Source organism: Planococcus citri, chromosome 4 (genome assembly GCF_950023065.1).
Source record: "Planococcus citri chromosome 4, ihPlaCitr1.1, whole genome shotgun sequence".
Taxonomy (NCBI): domain Eukaryota; kingdom Metazoa; phylum Arthropoda; class Insecta; order Hemiptera; family Pseudococcidae; genus Planococcus; species Planococcus citri.
In genome coordinates this window covers 51719023-51746878 of record NC_088680.1, presented here as the reverse complement: position 1 = coordinate 51746878, position 27856 = coordinate 51719023, and the positions used below count along the sequence as shown (strand labels likewise).

Below are 27856 nucleotides of genomic sequence, written 5' to 3'. Positions count from 1 at the left end.
TTCTGGAAACCCCTTTTGTTATTTGATTAAAATTTCCAGAAAATATTGCTTTTTTGCTTTAAAGTCTGTTTTTTTTCTGTCAGAATAAACACTATAGAATACAAATAGAGCCATGTTCCTTAAAAGTTGTCGAATCAAAATTCAAAAAAGATTTTTTTAAAATCAAAACTGCTAAAAAGTCCGGTTTTTGGCAAAATTTTGGAAAAATTATACCAAAATTAACGTTTTTATTAAAAATTGAACGAAATTAATTCGAACAAAATAAATGAAAAATAGTTACGAAATTTCGTAGCTATTTTTCATATTTAGAGTTCGTTAACCTTAACTCTGAATCGTATCGGTACCTATTTTTATAAACAAGACATTATAACGATCAAAAGAACGCAACAAAAAACATCGTTTTTTTAGTAAAAATTTCCGAAGAAGTCATCTCGCTTGCTTTTTCAATATTGCAAAAAAAACAGTTCTCTATCAAATCACCAAAAAAACTTTATTTTTTGGCCAAAACTACAGAAAATTCTACTTTTTTGTAAAAACTGTAAAAAAGAGCAATTTTTTGTCAAAATTTCTCCAAAAAAAAACGTTTTTTTGGTCAAGTTTCCAGAACGTCTGGTTATTTTGTCAAAATCCCAGAGGGACCGTTTTTTTTCTCGTCATGATTTGCGCAAAATATTTTTTTTTTCTCATCAAAATTGCAGAGAAGGCTCACTATATTCAACAACTCAAATTGCAAGAAATTCTTCCGAGAGAATGGTTATTTGAGGAATCAGATTTGAGAATTTAGTAGACAAGAAAAAAAACGTTAAAGAAAAATTTAGTTTGTTGAAGTATCCTTCCTCCTTCTCCGTCCAACCTCGAGGGTCGAGTGTTAGTGTCCAACTGAAAGTTTTTTCTCAGTCGCAGTTTAAAAGGGCTGAACTACCGAAAAAAATGAGTCATGTAATAATTTTTGAAAACAGATGCGAAAAGCTCTTCACCAAAATGATTTACCTTAAAAATTATTCGAGTTGCAGACAAGTAAAAATTATAGAAAAAAATCAAAGTGTCTAATCCCAGTTAACAAAATATTTTCAAATTTGATTTTTTCTGATTTTGATCAAATTCTTTCTTTTGTAACAAATACCTACTTAATAACCCAAAATAATTTAAAAAAAATTGATGCTCCCTTAAAAAATTACAGTGTATCAATCCAAAGTTTTAAAAATTTTTAGCATTGGCTGGTCGTCTTCAAAATGAAAAGTTACATCAAAATCCACTTGGAAAAATTTTTTTTCATAAGAGTTTGAAAAATTATGTTCCATTTATTGCTTTCATAATTTTCATCGAGTCTATCAAGGGATTTTTTACGATCAACAATTTATTACAAGTTTCATTTTTTTTCACATCTCATTGTCAGATATTTCATCTCTCATTTTTCACCGTTAAGCATCATTTTGAAAGTTCAGTGGCAGTATGATACCGTAGACCAACTGCAAAAAACCGGAGCAGATTTCTTCATGACAAAAGCAACCGATTAAAAAAAAAAACAAATTTTACTTCATACAAAAATGACTTTTGCGTAAAAAATTACATGTCTTAATCTTAACATACATAGAAAAACTTATAACAAGCAACATGATTATAACTTGGAAATAAGAACAGTAATCACTTTGAGGTACTGAAACGATTGGGTAACCTACAAATTAATCTTACAAAACAATAATAAAGGATAAAATGTAACAAAAGAATCACACGTGTATCAAAAATGAATAACATCTAATTCATAAGCATTAGACATTCTTCGGAGTGTATTGATTGAGCCCCCAATCGATAGCTGGTTCTTGAATATTCTTCTCTTTGATTTTGTCCTGAAATACAATCTACATTAATCACCGGAATTTTTCAACTCTACAATGTACTAAAAATGAACGTTTACAATCCACTGTTGCATAGTAATATTAAATATGAACTGTTTCTTCGTAGATATTTTCTTGGTCTCGTGTTCTTCGCGTTCCATCGGTGAAATGAATAGTTCATCGTCGAACACTTCTACAAAAAAAAGAAAAAATCACGTGTAAAAAATTCGATCGATTGAAAATGAAAACACGAAACAGAAACACATTACCAATTAACGCCAATCCATCTCTAATAACGAAAGACAGGTAAAAAATATTTTCGACAGTCGTAGTAAAGTTGGTCGGATGGATGATGAAATCATACAACGGAATAGGTTGCTTTTCATTTTCTTTGAAACATCTTTTCAAATTCTTAATAACGAAATTGACTTTCACATCAATGGAATCGTTATTTTTCTCTGTCATCACGACCTGAAATGTAATAATTAGAACATATAAAGATAATATTTCAAGTGTTGGTAAAATAATCGTTTACAAAATCAACTAACATTTTCTGCTTTTTGCTTAGCAGCGAGTACATCTTTTTGTCGGACGGTAACTTTCCTTTTTTTCTCCGGCACCACGAAAGGAGCGTTTGGTTTGAAAGTTCCCAAAAGCAGAGGAAATCCAGGTAAACGATTGATGATTGGGATAGCTCTTTCAGAAGACTTGAGCCAATTGTGTTTACCTTTTTGTAAGAATTTAGCGTTCTGCAAATGAAATATTTAAAATAAAACCAGAACAACTTGTTTGATGGAAGACGGATTGTAGAAGAAATATACCAATTTATCGGCGAATTCGGACAACGAAAAAGTATTTACGTTTGCCTTCACTGTCTTGATGTAATGCCCCAATGTGGAGCCTGTTGTCTCCAATACCTCCAAATCCAACAGCACCTCTTGTATAGTCATATCTGAAATGTAAAAAAGACGTATAGTATACGATAATAATGAATGGTTGGATAAAGGTGAGAAATGCACAAGAAAACACTCACTTCTTTCATTTTGACTTTTCAAATCCTCTTGCGTTTCCCAGATACTCTTTATCTTATTCAGGTGCGCTGAAGTTAGTTCGGTATTTTGAGCTAGATGTGAACAAAATACAAATATCAATAATCTAATTACACTGATATAAAACTTGACAAGAGAAGAAAGAAATCAGCGAAAATTCTGCTTACCAGCGACTTGGGATAACTGAACTTGTGACTTTAGCTTTTCGATTCTTTCTTCGGGTTCCATAGTGAGGTATTCAAATAACTGATGAGAGGTTAGTTAGGAAAATGAACTCAAAACAGATCGATTTATCATCAAATTGAAGAACAGAACTACTCGTATTACAAAATAATGCAAGATTGCAAAAAAGTGATGAAAGAAAAAGTAGAAAAGCGCGGAAAACTTTTCAAACTTTTTGGAAAAAAAAATTAAAAATTTTTCGTTTTTAATTTTTAAAAATCGAACGCAGGATTTTCAGCCAGCACTCCTTTGAGAACTTTTTGAATTTTTTATTTTTTTTACCAGTGAAAAAAAATGGAAAGATAACTGAAAAAGTGAAAAATTTGAATTAAAATTACGTGATTCTGAAAGAATAAATAGAAAAAATCTCAATTTGTAGTAAATGAGACGGAATAAACTAAAAACCATCTCATCTTTTCAGAATATTGTATAATAAAATGAAAAATAAATAACTAATTAGGTAGAACAATCTAGAAATTTGGTGCAAAAAAACGGAATGATGAAATTTCTCAGGGTTTTTCATTATCAACATCTATCACCCAAATTCCCTTCTCAGCTTTCCAATAATATAGAATCAGAATCAGTGAAATAATCGTCTAATTATTGCATTATTGTGGTGAATGACAATTATTGCTTTTTGAGGCAAAGTTTCAATGAAGAATATGCTATTAATTCCACAAAACTTGACTTTTTTGCTTCATCTCAGATTTGAACGAAAAGCTATTTGGTAACATTGCAAAGAACGTTGGTAACATTGAAATTGTAATCAATTTCCAAACTTTCGGAAGCTCGTGGTGTTTTATGAACTTTGGATGTGCACTGTGTTACGATTTTACAGCTTTTCTTTGCGTTTGATCTCCGGTGAATAAATTTTTTCCTGCTCACTTGTGCCTTGCGGACAGCAACTGCCAATTTCTCTTCATTTCAAATCAATTCATCGCAAAAATGGTAAGCAATTGCAACTTTCGTGTGATACCTATGAACTTGACGGTTGCCGGTTTCTCACGTGCAATATCAAGTGACTTTCCTTATTTTTGCGTGAAATCTCAATGTATAAAATGGTTCTTCGAAGTAGTAATAAGTAATTCATTATGTTTCAGTCTCTAGTATCACGATTGCGTCCTCTATTCGACAGAGTTTTGGTATTGAAAGCTGAGAAAATAACTACCACGAAAGGTGGAATAATGTTACCTGAAAAAGCTGTCGGTAAAGTATTGGAAGGAACTGTTGTAGCCGTTGGTCCTGGTCCTCGGAATAAGGTATGAGAATAAGTTCTGATGTTCTGAGTCTTCTAAGTGTGATTTCATATTATTAATACATTGTGTGTTTTCAGCAAGGTGAATTCATTACTCCCGCATTAAAAGTCGGTGATAAGGTATTACTACCAGAATACGGTGGAACCAAGGTAGAATTAGAAGAAAAAGAATATCATTTATTCCGTGAAACCGACTTATTGGCGAAATTAGAATAATTCGATGGCGTTACGAAGGGAAAAATCCGTAGAGTAGTATTATTTGAAGAACGAATATGAGATCGATGAACTTACTCTTGAGGTGTTTTTGTATGTTATTCCATTTCTTTTTTTGTAATTGGTATTTTTCTGTTGGCATTCAACTGTAAATCTGCTGAATGTTCTGTAATCTTGTTTTTTTGTACTGAGATGTAGTTGCGTAATAAACTTAACACGAACGTGTGTATTATTTTCAATGATTTTTCTTTATTTTATTTTTCGAAATATCTTCAAGTTACGTCTTATATTATGTTATCTTCGAAAATTAAGAAAACACTTGCGCAGGTAAAAAAAGTAAAACGAAACCGTTGATACAAATTAACACTATATTAAAGACAACAAAATACATTCAACGCTAGTCCTATTTCGGATCTTTTAACATGCCTTTGGTGGCAAAATGACTAAGATCTTCTTTATCTTTCGTAGGGTAAGTCAAATCTTCATCACTTGCAGCTCTGCCTTTAGCAACATCGGTCACTGCCTACAAAACACACATTAAGTAATTATCACTACCCTTGAAAATAAACGATATAAGTACGAAAAAATTAAACCAACTTTGAAAGTGCGGGGTTCCCATATCGCTAAATCAGCGAGAGTTTTTCTATCGAGAAATATATTGCATCTTGGCAAAGCTTCTCTCATAGTTAAACCAGATATGCCATGTTCGCGAGCTGCACTATCAATTCTCGTTTCCCATAACTGTAAATTAATATAAGGTTTAAAAATGCCAGAAAGTGATGTTGATCCAAAACAATGATTACGCTTACAATAGCCATATCTTGTTTTTTAACACGCCGTCCTCTCGTACAATCCTCGAGAACATGATGTAGAGCCCGAATCGCAGTACGGTAACAATTTCTTCTTCGTCCGTAAAGGTACTGAAATTTTCACATAAAATATAAATAAGTTGAGTGTATCGAGCGAGTTGACAGGAGTATTGAAATTACGCATTATTATAATAAAAACGTACGCTGGTTAATCGAAATATTCTTCGGCGTTTCCAAAATATATCTGGACCCGGTATCGGATTTCTTATAAACGCCCTGCCAGCCAAAACCAAAGTATGGAAAACCATTATGATAAAAACTTATTCAATACAGAAATCAATATCGAATTACATCAATGAATAAGTGCACCAATTATTAAAAGTAAAGACTGAAAAGGATTTTAGAAAATTTCGAAAATGAAGACATTTTTCTAAAAAATTCTACCAAGTTCTTATCTTATCAGTTTTTTGTTTTTTTATGTAGTTTGAAAAATTTCTGGTAGTATCGCTATAGTTTCTCTCTTCTTATCACATTGTTTTTTCGCCGGATGCCGCCATGCCGCATGTTTTTCTGCAAACTGCTTGATTTTCTTCATATTTTTCTTTTCTCAGAAGTTTTTACTCGTTTGAGTCGTTTGATGTTTGCGAAAGTAAGTATGCGTTAATGTACATATGATACAACGTTTTGCCGGAACGAAATTTACATCATTACTATTGTTTCCCACCGCTAACAAATCAAATTTGAAAATAGGAATGTTGAGGACTGAGGGTGATCTCATTATCAAGGCACATCAGAACAGCTCAAGTCGCCTTCGTTTTGATGGAAATGGGTTTTCACGCTTCATCTTCGGAGTTAGCCAATGCTTCAGAGTTTAGATTCGGCCAATGCTCTCATTGACAATATTTTCCTAACGTTATTGTTAAAAACTGAGGTAAATCAGTTCGTAATTTTGTTTCAATGTTCACTCGCTTGTATTTTCAGCCCTTAATTCAAAACTATCTTATATTATAGGACAGTAGTAATGCAGCGAAAGATATCGATGATTCTGATTGATGGTCGACTCCTGAAGCTTATTTCACTCGTATGAAACCAGAAAGAATGGTGAAAAAACGAAAATGACGACGATGAGAAGAAAGATGAAAAATACCGGTGAAGATATTGAACTTCCTTAAGTAGAGAATGGATCTGAGAAGAATGTACAACCAACGTCGTTTTATCAAAGTAAGGTTCTGGTTCGACCACAGAAAGGAAACAAATCCTTTGAAAGAGAAATGAGAAAATCCCTAAAAATCTTCAACCTAATTTGATCTGTAATAAAATTTGTTTTACTTTGATTTTTAACTGCATTGATTCAATTTACAGCAAGGCAAGTCTGAGGAAAGGAAACGTTAGAGGGAGAACAATGAATAATCTTGTGTCTACCTCAAGATCAGGTACTAGTTTGAAATTTCACTGTTTCTATTTTCTAATTAATCGAAGGTATAGCAGAAATAGAATATTGGACCTAGCAGTTAGTTAACATGAAAGAATTCCTCTGCAATTTTTCTTTCTTCATCAACTTCATGTTTTTATTCACAGAAAAGGCCCAACTCGAGTTATCTCGTTGAGAACAACCCGATTCCAAAAAGAAAACCAAACCAAAGGTGCTAATTAGATTTTCCATTGATAGAAATTCAGTTTGAATGTGGTACGTTTTCATTTTTTGAATGCTAAAGTTTTAGCAAGATGTATCTTTATGTGCATTATGTTAATCATTTCGTAAATTTTGAGAGAATTATTTATGCTGGAAATTGAATTCTTATAAATTTTCTAAAAATTCCCAATTTTTACTTTAAATAAAAAAAAAAGAAAATGAAATTCCGAAACAAAATTTGACCAAAATTGAAAACACAGACGTTGTTTTGTTCTATTTTATTTATTGCAATTTTGTTAAGGTCTAAAATTTTTTCCTTGAAAGCTGTCGAAGGTATTGGAAAAAGGGATTGAAATTTTGTGTTTTGGTAAGTTAAATTTTTCCTGTGTGGGTCTTGAAAAAAAATTGTGCCAAACAATCTAAATTTGGCTTTTAAAACTAACATAATATTTTGAAGAAAGTTGAGGAAAATCCTCAATTTCTGAAATAAGTGATCACTCAAATTCACCCCCCCCCCCCCCCCTAATATCACAATCTGATTGTTCAGTCCTACTTTTCTAGTTGAAATTCATGAAATTTATCGGTGGAAAGTTCTCTCTGGTATTATTGGATCAATCCATAATCATTATGAATATTGCTTTATTTTACGACGTGTGACTCATGACTATGTTATTCAATTTCCTAGCACGTATCCATCGATGTCCGTAATCTCCGAGCTGAAACTTTTTAAATTGAAAAGCGATGACTTCATTATTCAAGAAGATTGTAAAAAAAATTGCACTTCAAGAGATCCTGCGCTTGTAAGTGAGTATTTGCTTAGTGTCAATTTATTTCGTAGACCATTCTTGCATGTCATTTGAATTAGCCTTTTGTTACTTTTGCACCCCATTCATGATTTAAACTTTGACGAAACAAGATGTTTATTGTCCTGATGATTAATCTCGATTAATATCAGAAATCCAAACTCGAACTAAGGTAGGCAAGATGAATGAGTACAGTACTGTGGACCCAAAGTGAAATTCTCTCGAGTCGTTTTTATTTTTATTTTTTTAATTTCGTTGTAAGCTCAAAAAAATGAATAAAATAGATCTATGGCTTTGACAAAATTTACGAGAAGGACAAAAATCGAAATGTTATTCATAACTCTGAAGTCTGAACTCATTCAATCAAATCAATCGAAGTTCAAACTCAATCAATGACTGGATCACTCTCCACTGTTCTGTTCGTCATTTTCATTCATAAATAAAATGAGAACTTGAAAAAATTTCTTGATTCAAAAGTAACTCTTTTTTTCCCAATATCGTATTTATTTTTCTGCGTAGAAAATTCTCTAAACCTTGATAAAATTTATAACTGCGAATGAATACTACAGAAAATATTCGAATAACGGCCACCGCCAAACACAAACAACACGTGCGCTCCTAGCGTCTGAATGTGTCCCTCCTTCCGATCATGGATTTTTAACCAATCAACGATCTAATTTACGATTATTGCATTTGCACTGTTGATAGCAACGTACGTTCATGTAACGCCTTGTTTTGTTTTATTCGTGGGCAAACGGTATTTGAATGTACATATATAATTACATTGCATGTACATTTTCTTTGTGAAAGTATTTAGTTTCTAGGAGTGGATTGTTAGTGATTTAAAATCTGTATACTTTGTGGTATAACTTGTAAAATGTTCTACTCAATACCGTTCAATCAATCCTAAGTTAGGAACGTATTCTTTCAGCTATTCGTTTCCAACGTGCTCCGGTTCTTCTGTGATCTTTCTATTTTATGAAAATATGAATTTCACATTATTATCGAAAATGATCAAAAGTTCATAGTTTCCAAATATTTAATAATCGAGCTTCGTAGAAGAAATGCAGTGTGAAGTACGAGGAATGTCTGATGCGAACCCTCGTGTTAGTGACACGTTGCCCAAAAGAGGTCGAGTCAACGAAGGTAAGCATTATTCGTTCATTTTTTATTCCTAAATTTCATTTATGTAAATATATGTTTTAGTTTTAGATTTAGATATATGTAGTTGCTATTTTCACCAGATATACTTCGATATCTCGAGATTAACGTTGAAAAATTCCTACACAGCACAATAGCTGTAATATACAAATTCACTCGATATCATTATCGTTGAAAAATAATTAAAAATTCTCATTTTGCTTTATCAACACGCACGCTAAAGCGTGTAAATTTTTACTTTAATCGAATACCGATAACAATGAACTCGGTGATTTATATTTAATTGAATAAGATATAGTTACATTCCAAGCTACAAATCACCATTGTATAAGATAATGAAAAAATTGATAAGTTTTGCTTCGGTTAAAACACGACGACGATGTGAAGACGACGTTCCCACGTTTTAAGGTTGAAAAATTTTATTTTATTCTGAATCCGAAAAGGGAAGTGAAAATGAAGGGGTTGAGTTATTGTTCGAGCTCGTTAGAGAGGAACAGATTTTATGGGCAGCCTGTTGAACGCGGTTTTTTTCCCTACATTCCATCATTGTTATTATCCTATCCCTGTACGTATTATTATTCTTCATGGTTCTTATTATGCTTATGTATTTTCGATGTTCTAAATGAGGGACACCTGTTGAGTAATCTTGACTCACCCATGCATTACACCTGGCCGACATCCGTTTCTATGCACACCCCTCGCCGATACGCGAAGTTGATTCTCGCGATAATCATTATTCCAATCCATCCTCTCGTCTTCTTTTCCTTTCGATTGTTTCCTCCCCGACACGACGACGTTGCCAAATTAACCAAATGACTCGAGTTTTGCCAAAAAAGAGAAATCTTGGGTGCAATTCAAGACTCCAGTTCTCTGGTCTTCGATATTATTTAGTGGTTTTTTGATGTACGAATGTACTCTTCTTAATGACTATACGAAGAAAGTACTCGTACAATTAGTCAATTTGAAAGTATCCAAAATCTTCGAGGTACCTACCTACTTTCTCTCGATTCACCTACAATAATATTTTATCTAAGAGTAAGATCATCTCATTTTCAGTACATTTAACGAAAGTACTTTGTGTATTTTGTTCGAGTATTTACGCAGTTACGTAGAAATTCACTGTCGTAAAACTAACAACACACGTTGACATTCCTTTGTTTCAATTTTACTAAAACGTAAATTTCTTTTCGAAGGCAAACGTGTCAATCCGGTATTTAAAAGTTTGACTCAGGCAGGCTGTACACTCCACACAGTGTGGTAGAATCCGAAGCTACCTATCTGCCATAATATACTATATTAATATGTACAGTACGTATACTTTGTACCCTTTGGTGTAATCATGCTGACATTCTTGTAGGTATCAGTGTACACTTCCTACATATTATTGTATCCAATTATGAAATGCCTTAGAAATTTCTATACAGCCTTCGCTTTCTTATAGTACGATGTTATCGCAGGAAATGCAACTCTGTAACGGTAGTTGCACTTTCATTTCAAAACACACAAGTGTGCCTTGCTCGATCACCATCTAAGGTATTCGTCGCGTTGATAATGACCATGATTTATTGAGCTGGTTTCAAGGCGATATTGTTAAAATGCCATTTTTTTTCTTTACAATAGACTACTTAATTACTCAACAAATTGAATTACAGGCTGTTTTACAGCTATAGAGAGATGTTTTTTTATGAATATGTATCGCCTGATTGAGCCCTCATTGTAAACTTTCGATATTTCACGTATCTGTTTTTTTTTTAGCAACTTTCGTCGCCTTGAAAATAGCTACCTCGTAAAGAGAAAATGTTTTTTTCTCTATTTGATAAGAATTATCGGGCTGAATATTTTGTTGAAAATAGTGAAATCGAATGACTGTATTGCGTTGCGTGGAAAAAGTCTTTATCGGGGGAAAACTATCAAAATTTGTCAATAAGTGAGGTGTTTTCGTGAAATTTTCTACGAATGTCAAGCTATGATAACCATAACGGTGAACGAGAAAATATTATTGAGGTATTGTTTGCGAATATTTTTACTGTGTAATTTTCGTTCTTTGTGACTCAACATTTTCATCGACTGACCGAATTTTGGGGTTTTGCGAGGGAGGGGGGAGCTAAAATACGCGATTTGTTTTGATCGTAATCGTAGAGTTCCTTGATAAATGTTAGCTGTAAAGTGACTGAAAATGAATCTAAACAGTTGAACACTCGACACTCGATGGATGCTTGTTTGAAAGTTCTTGGGACGTTTTTGTAAATGAACTCAAAAATTCTCATTTTTGGGTCTTATTTTCATCAAAAAAAAGGTTAGAGAAACAGTCCTAAGATTTCAATAAAACTCATTTCTTTGGCTATTTCGCAACTATTTCCATTTATGATGCTCCTATAGTGCTACTTTTTTGCCAAAATTTCCAATAAAGTATACTTTTTACAATATTTTAAGATCTGATAATTTTTTATGGCTGTTTTTCTTTCTCCCTCCCCTTCCATTGCACAAAAATTGAAATATTTGAAGGGAATTCCTTATGAAAAGTTCTGCTTTTGTGCTGTTTTTTCCAGGGATGGAAAGCTGAAAAAACAAACTTTTGGCTTTGGCTTTTAGCTTTCAAAAATCCCAAACTTTCTCAGCTTTCAGCTTTTAGCTTGTCAGCTTTTCAAATTTTTTTTAATGAGGTGAATAAAAAGGAAAATGGGAACTCTCAACCACAACGAAAAAAAAAAAAAAGTTGAAAAACGAAAAAACTGAAACTTGAGATAAGTAAAATGTGAAAATCAAAAAAGAACTCAAACAGAAACTGAACGAACCAAATAAATTTGTAAAAAATCTGAATAAATGAAGCTTTTGGCTTAAGCTTTTAGCTTTCAAAAATCTCAAACTTCCTCAGCTTTCAGTTTTCAGCTAGCTTTCCATCCCTGGTTTTTTCGTATTTTCCCACTTTTTAGACACCTTGTTCTTTTTTAGATTTTTCAATCATTGAGATTCATCATTCTCATTACTTACTATCCTTCTCTATTTTCATTCAAAATTTCGATTTTTCTACATTTTCTTTCTTGAAAAAAGTACCTGTGATTTCTGAGTTTTTCATTTTTCTCAACTTTGATATTATCTATTCATTTTTTACACCTTTTTAGGAACTTTAATTTTTTGGGGATGGGCAGGGGCCATAATTGAAAGAAAACAATCGAAAACAAATTTTGATCCCTCTCTCGTTCTCTCGCAATTTTAATTTATCAAAGTTGAAAAGAAAACAAATTTAAACACGTAAGTAGAAATTTTGAGTTTTGAAAATTAATTTCACTTTGAAAAATTCTTGAAAAATTAGACGCGCTCAAATGTCAAAAATCTCGATACTTGAAAAATAATACACGAATCATCGTCATCAAAATTGACACAAATCTCCTTTTTCACCGAAATTGCAATAAATTCTGGTTTTTTTTTTTCAACTTAGAAATATTATTATTATCATTTTTTTTTTTAATGTCCATAAGCTTTTTGGTTAGAGTTCTCAAAAACCCAACTAATGAGCGGACACCCTGAATTCAAAAGTTTCCTCTCACTTTATTTTCACCTGAAATTGCCAAAAACTACCAAACAAGTCTCCTTTTTTGAAAATTAATCGCGAAAAAATAAACAATTTTTTTGCCAATAGTTCCCAAAACTTCTTGTTGAAATCCTCGAATTTTTGCTTTTTCCCATAAGTTCTGGTTTTTCAGCAAAATTGCTAAAAAAAATTTCAAAAGTCTCACTTTTTTGCCAAAAATTGATAATTTCCAAAAAGTCCTGTTTTCTGCTAAAATATTGTCAGTTTTGCTTTTTGTCAAAAATTTTTGTTTTTTTAACAAAACTGCTAAAAATTGTTGCTTGCAAAAAATTCCTAAAAGTTTTACTTTTTTGCATGATCGTGTCCTGAAATCTCACGTTTTTGTCTAAAATTGGCAAAAAGCCTTTCTTTGGGGGTTTTGCTAAAAACTGAAAATTTTCTTTTTTCACAGTCTTAATGTTTGAACAAAATATTTTTGTGACTTGTTTTGGGTCTTTCCATGTCAATTAAACCAAGGTTTTGATTTCAAGTCTTTTTGATGTTATTCTAATTTTCTCACAAATCCACCCTCCCAACAACTCAGATAAACGCCATTAGTTTGTTCCCAGCCCCCTCGATGGACGAACGGGAAAGACATTTTCTGTTTTTGCAATTCCTCGAGCCCGAAATACTCCAATTTAAAGGCTTAAGAGTGTATTACCTTCGCCTCTATGGAACTTGTCTCGAAACTGATTTCACAATTCGAAAGAGCATTTAAATTAGATTCAAAAACGTTTATCAAAGTTTTCAAAAGATGAACGTTGAACTTTCAAATTTTTATGCTTTTTCAAAATTAATATTCTCGATAAGGGCCAAGGGGGAGCTATGTCCTCCTCAAATTTGAGTCAAATTTTCAAAAAAAAATATAAAAAAGCGTGTAATATTTATTGGTATATTTTCGGAGGTGCTGAACACAAATTTGGCATTTTGTTTTTTGATTAGACGTGATCTAAAAGCTCTTCAGCACCTCCAAAAGGATCAAATTCCAAAAAAATTGTTCCAGTAACGTGCCACATGATAGAGCAGGGTGTCCACAAGCCTGGAAAACCTGGAAAAGTCAATGAATTTGGTCGGTCTGGAAATGTCAGGAAGTTTTGTAATTTTCACGCAAAATCCCTGAAATTTTGAAAAAACGATTAATTGCAAATATTTGGATAAGGACCTGTGATGAAAGGAAACCATTATTTGTTACTTCTCGAAACACAAATTTTCAAAAGCTTTCGCCCTCGCTTCGCTCGGGCTTGTTTTCTTTTTTTTTCAAAGGCAAGATGAAAATTTCTAGATCACGTTTTAAAGCCAATAAATGAACTCCTCACGAAAAAAAACAATATTGTTTTTATGCATCTCGAAATACAAATTTACAAAAGCTTTCGCCCTCACTTTGGCCTGTTTTCTTTTTCAAAATCAAATTCCTTCAAAAAAAAAATTTTAATTCTAAAATCTTAAGTAAAAGCCAAATCTACTCGTCCTTACATAAAAAAAACCTCGTTTTTATGCCTCACGAAATGCAAATTTTCAGAAGCTTTCGCCCTCGCTTCGCTCAGGTCAATTTGTTCCTCTCTTTGACATGAACAAATTCCACATTTTGAGACCTCCAAAAATCCAAAACAGAAAAGAAAAATTTTCATAAGTCATTCATATGAATATTGTATCAATTGGCCAAACTTGATGCATGTTTTATTTATTTATTTAAAAAGTTAATAATCACAGTTTAGCTGTTTTTTATACTTATTCGAAGAAGTATCCAGTTCAAAGAGAAGCGTATGAGTAAGCATAAGAAATTTTTAAAAATGGTCTGGAAAACCTGGAAAAGTCAGGGAAAATCATTTCCAGAAATGAGTGGACACCCCGGAGTAAGTACGTTTTCGAGGGCGCCAATTACGAATATCCTCCCTCCCCCTTCGATCAAATTTGAAATAAAATTATTTCAATTTTACGAGATGATGATTGATGTGTTGATGTCCCAATTAAAAAACAAATGTCATATTCGTGTTCAGCTCTTCTGTTTCTGTCTGCAATTTGTATCGATCAGATTTTCTTGTTCCATTCTTGAGACTTGATAAAACCCCGAGGAAAATGATTGGATCAGATTGGATTTGGTCAGGTCTAACAAAATTTGGAGGATTTTCGAATTTGATCCGGTCTGAACGAATGTATTCCATTCTAAATTTTTGCTGGGAATCCTTTTCCGAAGTCTTTTATCGTAAATTCTTTTACTTATGTGGTTTAAGCACACTGAAGTTCTGTGTTTTATTCGAAGAAAACTTCTCCTGTTTGTATGGAGTAAAAGTTTCATCTTGAATTCGATTCTAAAGATGGAGTAAGTAAATATGCATCCCGCTCCTATTAGAAATAACAGATGAGTTTAGTTGAACGGAAATTTATGTGAGGCATGTCTTCGTGTACTTATTCGTATCAAAAAAATGCGAACGCGTAAAAATAAATAACTATATTTAACGCTCAATTAACGAATACGGTTCGTTACCTCGTTAACGAACGTTTTTTATTGGCGAAATTAATAAATTATTAAACGATGTGTTTGACATCGGATCGTTGTACTACGAGTAGAAAGAAAAGCTCAGCTCAACAATATGATTTCTGTTCAATAAATACTCGTATATGTAGTTTTCTTACTCGCGATTCGTAGAGTTGTTCTTATATAAATACGTACAGAAGCGATAAAAGCACGCTTCGTTATTTACTTCGCGGTTATGATTTCGCTGCTGGACACGTTCGCGTACCTTATACTTTTACCTATCGACGCGAAAATACTCGTACTCGTGTTCAAGTTCAAGGTATTATCGGTTCGTTAAGAAAGGAATGAATATTTAGCGCTAAATTATTCGGTTATATGTAGACTCTGCTGAGTATACGTATTATGTGTATGTATGGGATGGAAATGGAACTCGGGACAATCGACGTCAGCTTCCCTGGTCTCTCACTCTCAGGGCGGGCTGCAACCAATCTCATCTCGAGCAGGTAAAAAAATTGGCATTCGCGATCGTTTCTTAGGACGTTTTCGAGATTTGGCAACGCAGACTTCTATACATCGTCGTTTTTCTGGGTATTATTTGGTTTAGTCACTTTATATAGTCTTGGGTTACCTGTTGATCTTTTTTCTTCTCCTTTTTTTTTTACCTATTCTCTCCGTATCATAGGTAGATAGATGTAACCCGTCTTCCGTTCTATCTTACCTGTGTGGTGTGCTCGACACAAAGCCGCATTCCACGCCACGCAGGTTTACCGCAGCATATACATAAGTACAAAGCTTGTGGTATGAGCGTATGACGCGGACGGTGCAAACGCGATGCGCAGTCGTCGAACGCGCATGAACCGGTTTATCGTCGATCTTTTATGCGCGTTCGCGGTTGCGTCGCGCCGGCGCTGCGCGTCCTATCCGGTCCACGATCCATGTGTGGCTTTTTTTACACACACGCTCGCGTTTCCTTTGGTTTTGGTTTTGGTTTGGTGGAAATGAGGAGGAAAAGATGGCTTATGACGCCACGCCGCAGAGTTGGGAAAAATGACCGTTGATGCTATGTCCGGCGTACTTTTATGAGTCGGCGTGCCGCTGGCAGTGGCCGCGTCTTATTCTCATGTTAGCTTCGATGCTGCTGCTGGTAGAGGTGGTGAAAAGGAGGAGAGAATGGAAAAGCCGATGCTGGCGTCCATTTTGACGACGACCATGTTATTTATTCGATTTCGTTTACGGTTTTATGTCGGTTGTGCGAACTAGCTGGTATTAGTTGGAAATTCTCATCAATTTTCCCATTCATTTGGATTGCGTAGCTGGTGAGTTGAATTGAATTATTATGATTTTTCCTCATTTTTACTCAATTTTTTTTCTTGTCATGACGTTTTTCTACGCATCGTGTGTGTGTATGCCTGTATGGTCAACCTTGAAGGCGATTTTATCGAGTCAGCAATTGACTAACCCGGATAAGTTCCGCGAATTATAATCGGCCGTTTCGAATATACCGGCAACATGTTGCTTGATAATTACCATCGATGTGAACACTCGATTACGTGATTGCACGTGTCCATGCTGACGATGGCCTTGGACACGAATAACTATCTACACATATAACTATATGCACGGTGTGATTTTTCATTCGACAATCGGCCTCGTCTTGAATCTTGAAAGTCTTGAATGGGAATTGGAAAAACTGATTCGCAAGCGAGTGATCGGAAGAGTTTATCGTTAATTTGCCTACATAAGGTTCTATCGATGAGGTTTAAATTTGCTTAATTTGAAATTAAGAAGTTGGTGATTTTTTTTTTGAAGATGAACGATTTGAATGAGGCTATATTTTTAGCAAATTTCACGAAAAAACGATTAAAATTGATGATCCTCAATCAGAACGAAATTTTCCTCTTGCCACGAACCCAAACAGATCCTTATGATCCCATAATTGATTTTTTCTGAAGTTGTTGGTGTCGTTGCTTCAAAATAGGAAAAAAATGAAAACTTTTAAAATGAATTCTGGCATAATTTTTGGAGACGACAAAAATGGTCTTTTGCCAAAATGGTGTATCTGCAAAATTGAAGTGTTGAGCTGAAAATTATCTAAAAATTATCTGAAAAAATTCATAAAATACCAAGATTTCAAAATCATTTATTTTCTCGTTCATTTTGAGCATCAATTTAGGTGTGACTTCTAAAGACAAAAATGATCCAGCTTTAAAACTACAGAATCCACCAAATGATCATCAAGTTCAAAATTTATTATTCTCTCGATAATTCTAGCCTTTGACTCCTCTACTTTCGAAATTGAAAATTACCCCACCCCCCTCCCACCCACCCTCGAATACCTCACGTCGATAAAATATTTTCACAATCGACGACTCTTTATTTCTGGAACCGTTTACTCTCTCGATAATTCTAGCCTTTGACTCCTCTAATTTCGACATTGAAAATCTCTCCCCCCCCCCCATTCCTCGAATACCTCACGTCGATAAAATATCTTCACAATCTACGACTCGTATTTCTGAAACCGTTCCCATATCCTCACACCAGGTTTATCGCGCCAAAAAAAAATAATACCCCTAAAGAAAAGAACCTGCGAAGAGGAAACGAATCGAACAGACTCAGGCGCCAAATAGGTACGAGTAAAAAGTCCGCGAATTTCTATAACACCATACAAAAGCCAAAGCCTAAACCGGCTCCTCGAATGGTCAAGCTATTGCGAATTTCATCGCTAAATAATAGACCCTGGCTGTCTCTTTCTATGCCATTTTACCTAAATAGTCTTACTATAGCGGACATTTAAAAGAGTTGAAAAATGGGCAGCATTGTTCGCAGACTCCGTGGGTAACATGTCAATGTCGTGTAGACCTTTTAAAATGCGTATTCCCATTTCTAAGTATATGCTGGAAACAATGGTAATTGGCGGGTGGTCCAAAAGCGTTTATCTATAGTCGAAAAATTCCATCTCTCTGAGAGGTTCGAGTACCTATATCGAAGTCGTCGTCGTGTAGGTGGATTGTAGTACTGTGTGCCTTCCCTTGGCTTAGCCTCTATACCTTGGCTTGAATTCGACCGAGAGTTGATTTTTGCAAAAATTCCTATGTTTCAGTGTGTCGTGAATGGGTCGTCCATGAAGACGAAGCGCTCGCGTATCAGTTACAGAAGCAAGAAGGTAAGCGGTGTATTTATGATTATTATTTTTTTTTTTAATTTTAAAGCTTGAATTTCGAACTGTGTTTTGGTGGTTTGCTGGCTGTTGATTTTGCTGGATGTGCAGGGTGATTTTTTTTTTATCGAGTTGGAGTTGTTGAAGAGAGGATAGTGATGGTTTTCTTGGATTTGATCGAGTAGTGATTTTTTCAACGCATCTCGAACAATTTTTAATGATTTTTTTTTATTAGAATATCAAATTGAAGCTTTTTTGAGTGAAATATTTTTGAAAATGGAAATTAGAAAGAGAAAAATCTTCGCGAATGAAGTCCACTTAATTTTCATGTTTTTGTGGAGCTGTTTCAATTTTTTTATTCAAAAAATATCCAAAAAATTATTTTTTTCTTTTGTTCAAATTTTCATTCTGAATTTTGATGGAAAATATTACATTCGTTGCCTGTTGGTAAATTGCCTCAAAAATATTGAATTTCGCGACTATTCATCGCATCTGCCTCTTCGACTCTTTTTCTGGTTTCATTTTCTTTAATTTTTCCAAAAAATTGTCTGCAATTTGAACAAAAAATCAAAAAGTTTATTTTATTCTCCAATGAACCCGGTTTTTAATTATTATTTCATCAATTTTTCCAATATTTGACTTTCGAGTGACATTTTTTTGATAAAAATTGGTTCTAAAAAAATGCCATCGTGTTCTGGTTTTTTTTTATAAATAATTTGAGGGGCATGAAAAAGGGACATTTTTTTGATAAAAATTGGTTCTTAAAAAAATGCCATCATGCTCTGGTTTTTTTCATAAATCATTCAAGGGGTTCCTTGGAAAAGGGGCCTTTGCCATTTTTTTTTGTTTTTTTGATTTTTACAATTTTGAATATATTAAACAAAATTTTTTAAATTAATTTCACCACATTCAGTGATATTTAAGTGTTCTTCCATGAAAAAAAAAACGAATTGGAAAATAATTTCTTATAGAAAAAAATTTGCAAGTCTTTTTGAACATGTAAAAATCAGTAAAAAAAAAAATGACTAAGGCCCTTTTTCCACGGAACCCCTCAATTTTAAAACCACTCGTCCAACATGCTTTAAATTCATTTCTCGGTATTTCTGCTCAATTATTCGTCATCTCCTCCTCTCGTACCTCTCAAATATAACCAACTTGAAAACCACATCATCCCTGGTTACACAATAAATTTCATAGTTTATTAACTTCATATCCGATTGTAATAGCTTCTAGCCGGTATACCAACCGGTGTTTCATTGTTGTACCCCTACCTATATAAAATGGTGAAAAAAAAAGAAACACAATAATGTACTTGTTGTAGGTGTAGGTATAAGTAAGGTAGAGAGATAGGTAGCCAGGTAGTCGGCAGCTTGAAATAATGACTCGGAAAATTACCATTTACACGATTCGAAGGTACATTGTGGGAGTCTTGGATTTTTTTCGCGCTTCTTTCCGCAAGTCGTTGGCAATTATTTTTTTCTTTCGTAATTTCTACTTCATACACGATCGTCGGTCGTGTTTCCCAATGTGTTATTTTTTCGCGATCCTGGTACTTGGTAGCGAAAAATTTACTGACCGGGTGATTTGGCAACGTCGCTTCAGATTCAAAACCACTCCGGTTTTTCGCATTGTGTGCCGATGCCGGTTGTGCGGATTCGCAAAAATGGTTCTGGTCGTTTTATTACGACTACACGTTGCCAAATATGTGCCTAGGTAATAGGTTCAGGTATCTCGTTTGTATAATATTTGATTAGAGCGTGTTTGCCCCCCTTGTACCCCCTTCGTTTGATGTGTTATTTACTCATTTTCATGTACCTTAGTACTACATACGTGGAGTGGGTACTTGGTACTTGTTCTTATATAAAATCGAAAAGAACGTCTAGTTTTTTTTTTTTAGAAGAAAAAAACCGTCTCATCATCAAGGTTATCTTGTATTTTTTTTTTTTGCTTTGCTTTCACGAACCTTGCTATGAAACTTGACGTGTGAGAGTTTATAGAATCCGATCGAAGAAGTCAATGCCCAGTTTAGCCAGGATTGCCAATTTTCTGGTGGTTTTATGGCGGTTGAATCTGGTTTTTTGATTCGTGATTCTTTTTGTATGGGAAATTTATGGTATTTTTTTTAGAAATTTTTACCATTTTGGATGGATTTTTCATGCAGATGGAAATTGGAGGTTTTTCCTCGTGGTTTATTTCAGACTAGAGATCACTCTTGAAATCATTTTTTTTTCTGGTTGTATGATTCATGGGTTCGGTTTTGGTTTGTGTGGTTGAAGGTTTTAGTCAAATCTGTTCATTTTCTGCTGCAGTGTGATCAATTTTTTTTTAGCATCAGTAATGTTAATATCAAAATTTAGGCTCTCCTGAAAGCTATTTCCTCGGACTTCTGTTCCACTCCACCTTAATGGTCTATTGGTTTGCTTCAAGTCAATTTTGAGGAAAACAATCATCAGTTCAGTTGAAACTCTCTGATTACATAATCTTTTCGAAAACACTGCTGCATTTTTACTTTGCCAGCTGCCCTTTCATTTCTCTGCCAAGTTTCTCGTCCATTCTTCGTCGAATTGCTAATTGAAAAACAATCGTGCACTTCGATGAAAGAGAGAAATCTGAATTCGCCATTTTCTCTCAGCACGAGAAAAGCAAAAAAGTAAAAGTACCGAGTACCTATAACGAAAAAAAAAACATCTTCGATAAGGTAACCGGGTCGATTGCATCGATCGTATCGTCATCACCGTCATCACAAATAAGATGCGGAATCTACTCGTATTTGGCCTTCGGCATCCGAAGCATCGATGTCTGTCTGGTACCTCTATTCCTTTCTCTAAAAATATACGGCAGTGTGAAAAGAAAAATGATGATACGAGTAGTGAAAGTGTCCAGACGAATAAATCTACTTTGCGCCGCATTTCGTTTGGCAAAATTTTCCATACCACGTCACCGGTCACGGTGGTCACCGGTTTAGAGTGTGCGACGATGCCGCGCCACCGCGCCGGTTCCTGACCACCGTCGAATGGATTACGAGTAAGAAAAAAAAAACCGCAAGAAATGATGCAGACTTCTGTGACGCGTTTCCCTTTCGATTTCCTAAAACGAATCACGAATTCACGATCGAAGATAAATACCTAATTGTGAAAAAATACCTACCTCGTGGTGACGATTTCTTCTCGTGAAAATTTCTGACAAATATTTACCTCGAATAATGCGTCATTCGCTGTGTGCAAGTCATGCCGCTGCATAAAGATGAGGAATGAATTTACGTGCAGTTTTTTTGTTCTGTTTTGAAAATTTAATAGTGAAAAATACGTAGTAAGAAGATATTGTGTGTTTGTTTGGGGAAAAATTTAGGTGACAATGGGTAAGGATGAAGTTCCAGTGGAAGTCATTATCGTTTCATAATTTGGAACCTCTTTGAAAATGTGTGTGAAATTCGTTAGAGAGAGTGGAGGAATTGGGCACCTTTGTAGGAAAAAGGGTAGTATTTTTTGCAAGCCAGGGTCAAAAGAGGCCATTTTCCTTCCTCAGTGTTGATAGCTTTCAAGTTTGAAAAAATTCGGTTCCAGTTTAGTAACATTTACTATTTACTAAAAATATGTCTTTTCGTGTGAAAAATTGGAAAAATTCACTCGAGTTGAATACATTTGAAATTGTGATTGAAAATATCAGAAAAATCTCAATTTTCAGCGAAGAAGTTGTAGTCTATGAAAGTTTCAATTTTTTGCCTCTCCTTTCTCTCACCTCATCAGCAGTTTTTCTCAGGTTCTTTCATGTTCAATATAGTATAGAGTAGCAATTCGACTTAGAACTTGAGCCAGGTAAACTTGGAGGATCGTCGGGTCAAGCATCAAACTCTTAAAGTTCTACATAACTGTATTATGGTTGAAATTCAGCTCAAAATCAAAATGTAAGGTGTTATGAGCTCCATACACTCACAATTGGTGTGTAAAATGGTCAAATATCAGTCGTAAAAGTATCTTGAAGTGATGTAAAAATCCTGAAAATGTGAACGAAAGTGTTGAAAACGTCTCAAATCAGGGTAAAAACCTTTCAAAAATGCATTAAGATCACTGAACATTCGTCATTTCCAAAAAGGGATGAAATTTCAGTAAAATTCAACTACTTAAATTGAACAAGAATATTGCATAAACATAGTTGAAACTTCTTTTAAACTCGAGTAAAAACTTTACAAGGTACCATAGATCGTCAAAAATGAATAAAATCCAATAAAACTTATCATAAATCCATAAGAAAAAAGCGTTGAAAACTTATTAAGATGACATGAAAGCTCTCTTAAAAGTATTAAAATCACTGAGAATCGTCATAAAAGGATGAAATTTCAATGAAATAGTCACGCTTCTGCCTTGAAAAGTCTCGTTTCTTGCAGAAAAAAAAGTGTCGCTTTTTCTCAAAAAATGTTACTAACAGCAATTTTTGGTTACTCAACTTTTTTTAGATTTCGGTTTCAGAGGTTACTTTTTTTAAAAGAATGTTCGAAATTTTATATTGTTCGAGTCTTGCTTTCTGTCAAAAATTGCAAAAAAAAAGTTTCTCCTTTCGTATTTGCCAAAAAATTCCAAAAAAAATCTCAGATTTAAAAACTGCTTAAAAATCTTGTTTGTTTACAAAAAGTTGTACGAAAAAATCTCGCTTTTTTGGCAAAAATTGCAAAAAAGCATACATTTTTTCCCAATAATTGCCAAAACGTTCTGCTTTTTGTCAACAATTCGAAGCATTTTCTTTTTTACCAAAATTGCTAAAAAGTCTCCCTATTTATTAAAAATTGAGAAAAATTTCAATTTTCCTCATTAAATTTCTTATGTCTTTGTTTTTTTGCCAAAACTGGCTAAAAATTCTTTCATTTTGTTAAAATTGTCTTTTACTGCAAGAGGTTTGACTTTTCTATCAAAAATTTTAAAATATGATGTTGCCTTTTTTCAAAAAGTTGCGAAGTAATCTCAATTTTTTGAGAAACATTGTAAAACTGTAACTCTTTTTTTTTGTCACTCGTACTCGTATTTGTCAAAAAGTCCTGATTTTTTCTAAAACTGCCAAAATCTCGATTGAGTTTCATCATCAGATTTTTATAGGAACGTTTTGTTTCGTAATTTCTTTCAAATTAATTTATCTAATTGAAAAAAATTAAATCAATTTTTAGGGTTCCCCGAGCCCCGCCTCGGGAAACCCTATTAGAATCGCTACGGCTCATCAGGTTTTCAGTAACGTAGACTAGCGCTGTCTGGTGTCGCGTAAATAGAATTATTTTTCATGTAAATTAACACCTTCTATTGGTGAAGTCAGAAATGAGACAATACAAGATACAACTATGAACTACGATTAATTTTAATTTTTAATTCCCGAATGAAATTATTAATTTATTATTAAGAAGAGGTACCTACATACCTAATAACTTAATTTTTTTTTTTTTTTTTGAAATACCATTTTCAATTTTCATTTGACATTTCATCGTTTTTTTAATTTTAAAAAGTAGTACTCGTCGTAATTAATAAAAAGGAGTTTTAAAATTTGTTTTATGGTATCAACTTTAAGGGGAACCCGTTGCCAGGTCACCTGTGACCTTGCTTGTTTTTTTTTAAATAATAAATTTTGATTTTTTTTAAATTTATTTTTATTAAGAATCAATTTTAAAAAAATGTTTTATATAAGTTCATTAATTTAATTTAATTAAAAACGTTTTTGAGATTTTTTTCTGCATTGGGTAGAATGTTTTGCAGACATTTTATTAGTTTTTTAGTCACTTTTTGGTTACTTTTTCGGACTTTTTCTCTTTTTTCGGAAAAAATTGAGAACGATCCTCAAAATTGTCAAAGTTTTGCTTTTTACCAAGGATTGTCAAAAATTATGGCTTTTTCAAAAATATGCAAAAATTGTCAAAAAGTTTTCGCCCAAAGTTGCTAAAAAGCGTTGCCTTTTGCTAGAATTATGTATTGTTAAAAGTCTCGCTTTCGGTCAAAAATAGCAAAATCTTGACTTTTGTCTGAGTAGCTAAAAAATCTCGTTTTTTTTCAAAAGTTGCTAAAAATGATTATTTTTTGAAGAAAAAAAAATCCAAAAACTCTCATTGTTTTCTCAAAAATTGAGCAAAACGTTTGCTTTTTTGCCAAAAAATTTACCAAAAGCCCTTCCACTTGTTTAAATTGTCCAAAAATAGAATTTTTTGGTAAAATACCTGCGCTCCGTTGAAAAATTCGAGTTCTCCAAAAAGTTTGAAAACTACAATTTTTTTGCTATTTGTTCACTTTTTGTCAGTCTCTTTGTTCATTGGCTGAAATTTTTGCCATTGTGGCAATTGAACAGGCAAAATTCAAGTGCTCGTCGCTCATTGGCTGTAGCTTTGCCATTTGTTCGCCTTTTGTCATGGCAAAAGAAATTGCCAATGTATTTTTTCAGCATTTTGGGAGAATTTTGAGTTCAATGAGTCATGATTTTGAGATACTTAATTGAGAAAGTGTTTGGTGATCTATCAAAATAAGTCGAAATTACGCGAGGAATTCAAATATGTATTTTGATGAAAATATGTTTTGAACATTTCTGGAGAATTTCAAGTTCAAAATTGAGTCGTGATTTTGAGATAATTTAGGAAGGGTCAGGTGATCTATTAAAATAAGTCGAAATTACGCGAGGAATTCAAATATGTATTTTGATGAAAATATGTTTTAAACATTTCCGGGGAATTTTGAGCTCAAAATTGAGTCGTGATTTCGAGTTAATTGAGAAAGTGTCAGGTGATCTAATCAAAATTGAATAAAATTACGCGAGGAATTCAAATAATTGAATTTTTAACCAGAATATTATGATGGGTATTTTTTGGGGGGAGGGATGAAAAAAAAAACTTTTTTGAGCCTTTTTGAAGAATTTTAGCATCATAATGGTGAAAACGCAATCAGTTTACGATCCAAAAGCTTAGTAAAGTTCAATTTTCCAACCAATCAGAATATTTTTTACATTTTTTTGTTACTTACTCGTATTGGGGTTATTTAACATTTTTTATTCTATGCTGACAACCTTGCCTTTTGGCTCAAGTTTTGAGTTCGAACCTGGAGGTTTCCTCAGCAAAATCAACCCTCTTAGTTCACCTAAATTTCTTTTGATGCCTTGAATAGTGTCAGATGATGGTAGATCTGGCTTTAGCTGCTTTGAAAAATCTCGATATTGCCAACAACCACGATCTGACCAGACGCTAGTTGCTAGTTCCAGAGCTAGAAAAAGAAAACCAATTCAACTACACTCATAAAGATACATACGTGATTGTGTTTTTTTTCCTCATCTCATTCTCGTGCACTGCAGTCGTGGATGCTGCACCAAGAAGAAGAAGTGATATCTAGAGACAGGGCAACCTTTATCCACTGCAGCCCAGCCACAGACTGGAAGAGATGGGTGTTCTTGTTTCGGAACCGATGACCCGTTCTTTGTTGACCCTGTTCAGTGTTCATGTTGTAAATGCGTTAACTTTTCTCTTGGTAGTGCTCTACTTGTTATTTATACGGTAATTTTAAAGTCGTTTCTGTCGAGTAATCTTTTACCGAGAGTGTTCCTCTCTTCATCTTCAGTCTTCTCTCCTCTTTCTGTTCTGTTCTCTTCTGCGCTGCGAGTGCGTGTCTTGCTCTTCCACATCGTCGCCCGTCGTCGTCGTCGTCGTCGTCGCCGCCGCCGCCGCGTTCACAATATGTACATGACCTTTAAGATGAAGATTTAGTGTTTGTTGGCAGCGGCGGCGTAGCAATCAACAACAACACGATCGCCGGTTCGCCGCCATCGCCGAGCTCTTCGGCGATGGAGCAGGAGCACCGAAGAGGAGCGTTCAGCGTTCTCTTCTTCTCTTCTTGTTGTTCCAAGAGTACCTATAGAGTAGAGGCAGTGAGATGGTGGTGTGTATTGTAGATATAGGTACGTAGAATTGACCGAGATACGTTCTTTTGTTAGGTATGGCCGCGAGGGTCTTGCTTGGTTTATCGTGTGTCCTCGATTAGGAGTTGGTTCAAGGTTGATAGACGATAAATATTTTTAGCCGGTCGACGGACTTTTTCCTAAAACTGGTTTTCGCTTTGTTGTACTCGTACATGAGAGATACTCGTCTCTCTGTATATTGTACCTACCTTTACCTATCTGTATCCTCTATCTCTGTCTGTCTTGGTCTTTTTCTTCTCCTATGTACTACACTGGCCTGGCTTATTGGCCGCGCCGGGAAGCAGCAGCACAGCAATAAGCCAGCAGCAGCCAAGAAAAAGACGATGAATGGCGGCGGCGCCGCTGCGACCGCCGCCATATACGTGCGCGCCTCGCGTAGCCTAGCTTCATGTTCGCTTCTTAGTTCTTACTCGTAGTTGTGCTCTTCATGTACTTATAGTATGTTTGTTCTTTCCTTGTGATGGTTGACAGTTGAACAGCATTATGGAGGCAACAAAGAGCGAAATGCACGCGTTCGAGAAGATTTTCCCAAAGCTAAAGAAGAACAAGAGAAGGAGATCGTCGAAGCGGCTGAGAAATACAGACAAATGGTCAGGCAGCAGTAAGTACCTATTCTAGAGAGCTTTACACTTCATCTCGTTACTTCGGTTTCAAAATTGCTTCAAATGTCTTGATACGTTGATGTCTGTTCTGCAGAGAGATGATCGATTCGATGTACGCTCGCAGAGTGGCTGAAAAAATTGAAAAAGATGATGTAGAAAAGAGAAGAAGAGCCGAAATACGAGATCAATTCGTGGCGAAAAAAATGCAGGTGAGAGATCTCTTCGTCTAGCTTATCTTTCTGTATTTTAATTTGATATGCATGCGTATGTATGTCTACTCGATATTTTTTACCTACCCGTAGACTTATGTAGGACCATTAACGTGACATTTTTAGTAGCCTAGTTTGCTAAATGCGGGCGTTTTTTGCCACCATAATAATTTTTTAGGCTTACGAAATGGTAAAAAATAACCACGCTCAGCATGTCGATAGAAACGCATTGATAAACGCTACGCCATCGTCATCGCCATTCGTACCGGATGTAAATAGAGTCGGTTTACCTATAATTGAGGATGCGCATTACGAATCTGCCGGTGCAAGACATCATGCGAGCGTCAAAATCGCCCATAATTTGAGGTAATTTTTTACTCTTTTTTTTTACTCCCCATTTTTATGTGTATAAGTGTAAAGCTATATGTAGTGGTACGTTGAGAGTTAGATTTTTAAATACGATGAGATGTTTTTTTTTTTTTTATTTCAATTCCGACGAAACGTTGGTCAAATGACCACGGTCGACGCTCCTCGTTGCGTTACAATAATCTCCGGAGCGTGTGTCGTGTTTTGAGATGTTTTATCGCGGAGTGTACTAGAATTGAAGAGTGCACGTGTATTTAAGTGTACGAGTACGAGTATATAAATGTAGGATCTCGTATAATTGACTTGTGACCTCAAAATTAAGCTCTTTTTTTTCTCGACTTAACCGATGGGTGGTGACTGGTGGTTGTAGAAATTACGTAATTAACGTCGTTGTCGTCGTCGTCGAGTGAACATAACGTCTTGTCGATGAACTCTGCTGCTGTGAATTGGCCGTTAGTTTGAGTTTTTATAGTACGATGCGAATGATGATGAATAAAATGGATTGCTCGGTGTGTTGGAATGTGTGAACTGTGGAGTTGAGTGAGTGATTTCGAATGAGATGTCGGTTT

General features: G+C 34.5%; 4 protein-coding genes across 7 annotated transcripts in view; 2 read left to right on the top strand and 2 right to left on the bottom strand.

The window, feature by feature from the left end:
- Nucleotides 1–1513: 1513 nt before the first annotated feature.
- On the bottom strand, nucleotides 1514–3286 carry LOC135844987 (non-structural maintenance of chromosomes element 4 homolog A-like). The gene is made up of 7 exons (XM_065363412.1): nucleotides 3052–3286; nucleotides 2869–2958; nucleotides 2657–2787; nucleotides 2384–2584; nucleotides 2105–2306; nucleotides 1916–2028; nucleotides 1514–1847 (listed from the first exon to the last, which is right to left on the bottom strand). Exons 1-7 carry the CDS (start codon nucleotides 3110–3112, stop codon nucleotides 1770–1772), a joined length of 876 nt encoding a protein of 291 aa, XP_065219484.1. The 5' UTR covers nucleotides 3113–3286; the 3' UTR covers nucleotides 1514–1769.
- A 581-nt stretch (nucleotides 3287–3867) lies between these two features.
- On the top strand, nucleotides 3868–4813 carry LOC135844989 (10 kDa heat shock protein, mitochondrial). Of its 2 annotated transcripts, XM_065363416.1 has the most exons (3): nucleotides 3868–4054; nucleotides 4207–4365; nucleotides 4440–4813. In XM_065363416.1, the coding sequence occupies exons 1-3, from the start codon at nucleotides 4052–4054 to the stop codon at nucleotides 4575–4577; spliced, it is 300 nt and encodes a 99-aa protein (XP_065219488.1). In that variant the 5' UTR covers nucleotides 3868–4051; the 3' UTR covers nucleotides 4578–4813. The 2 variants fall into 2 exon arrangements, with proteins under 2 accessions (XP_065219488.1, XP_065219487.1); XM_065363415.1 differs by lacking the exon at nucleotides 3868–4054 and having other exon boundaries at nucleotides 4198–4365.
- Nucleotides 4814–4924: 111 nt separating this feature from the next.
- On the bottom strand, nucleotides 4925–5835 carry mRpL20 (mitochondrial ribosomal protein L20). The gene is made up of 4 exons (XM_065363414.1): nucleotides 5587–5835; nucleotides 5384–5494; nucleotides 5172–5315; nucleotides 4925–5097 (listed from the first exon to the last, which is right to left on the bottom strand). The coding sequence occupies exons 1-4, from the start codon at nucleotides 5689–5691 to the stop codon at nucleotides 4978–4980; spliced, it is 480 nt and encodes a 159-aa protein (XP_065219486.1). The 5' UTR covers nucleotides 5692–5835; the 3' UTR covers nucleotides 4925–4977.
- Nucleotides 5836–6138: 303 nt separating this feature from the next.
- LOC135844986 (uncharacterized) overlaps nucleotides 6139–27856 on the top strand; it is a 29828-nt gene continuing 8110 nt past the window's right edge. The window contains exons 1-10 of one of the 3 annotated variants that reach the window (XM_065363410.1): nucleotides 6139–6314; nucleotides 6395–6604; nucleotides 6746–6816; nucleotides 6962–7070; nucleotides 7702–7820; nucleotides 8751–8965; nucleotides 18128–18190; nucleotides 26582–26711; nucleotides 26807–26921; nucleotides 27100–27287. In XM_065363410.1, the coding sequence (XP_065219482.1) occupies nucleotides 8884–8965; nucleotides 18128–18190; nucleotides 26582–26711; nucleotides 26807–26921; nucleotides 27100–27287 (578 nt within the window). In that variant the 5' untranslated portion in view covers nucleotides 6139–6314; nucleotides 6395–6604; nucleotides 6746–6816; ... (1 more) ...; nucleotides 7702–7820; nucleotides 8751–8883. Of the gene's footprint in view, nucleotides 6315–6394; nucleotides 6605–6745; nucleotides 6817–6961; nucleotides 7071–7701; nucleotides 7821–8517; nucleotides 8966–15918; nucleotides 16344–18127; nucleotides 18191–26581; nucleotides 26712–26806; nucleotides 26922–27099; nucleotides 27288–27856 lie in introns of those variants that run through there. The other 2 variants (XM_065363409.1, XM_065363411.1) reach the window with 2 other exon arrangements.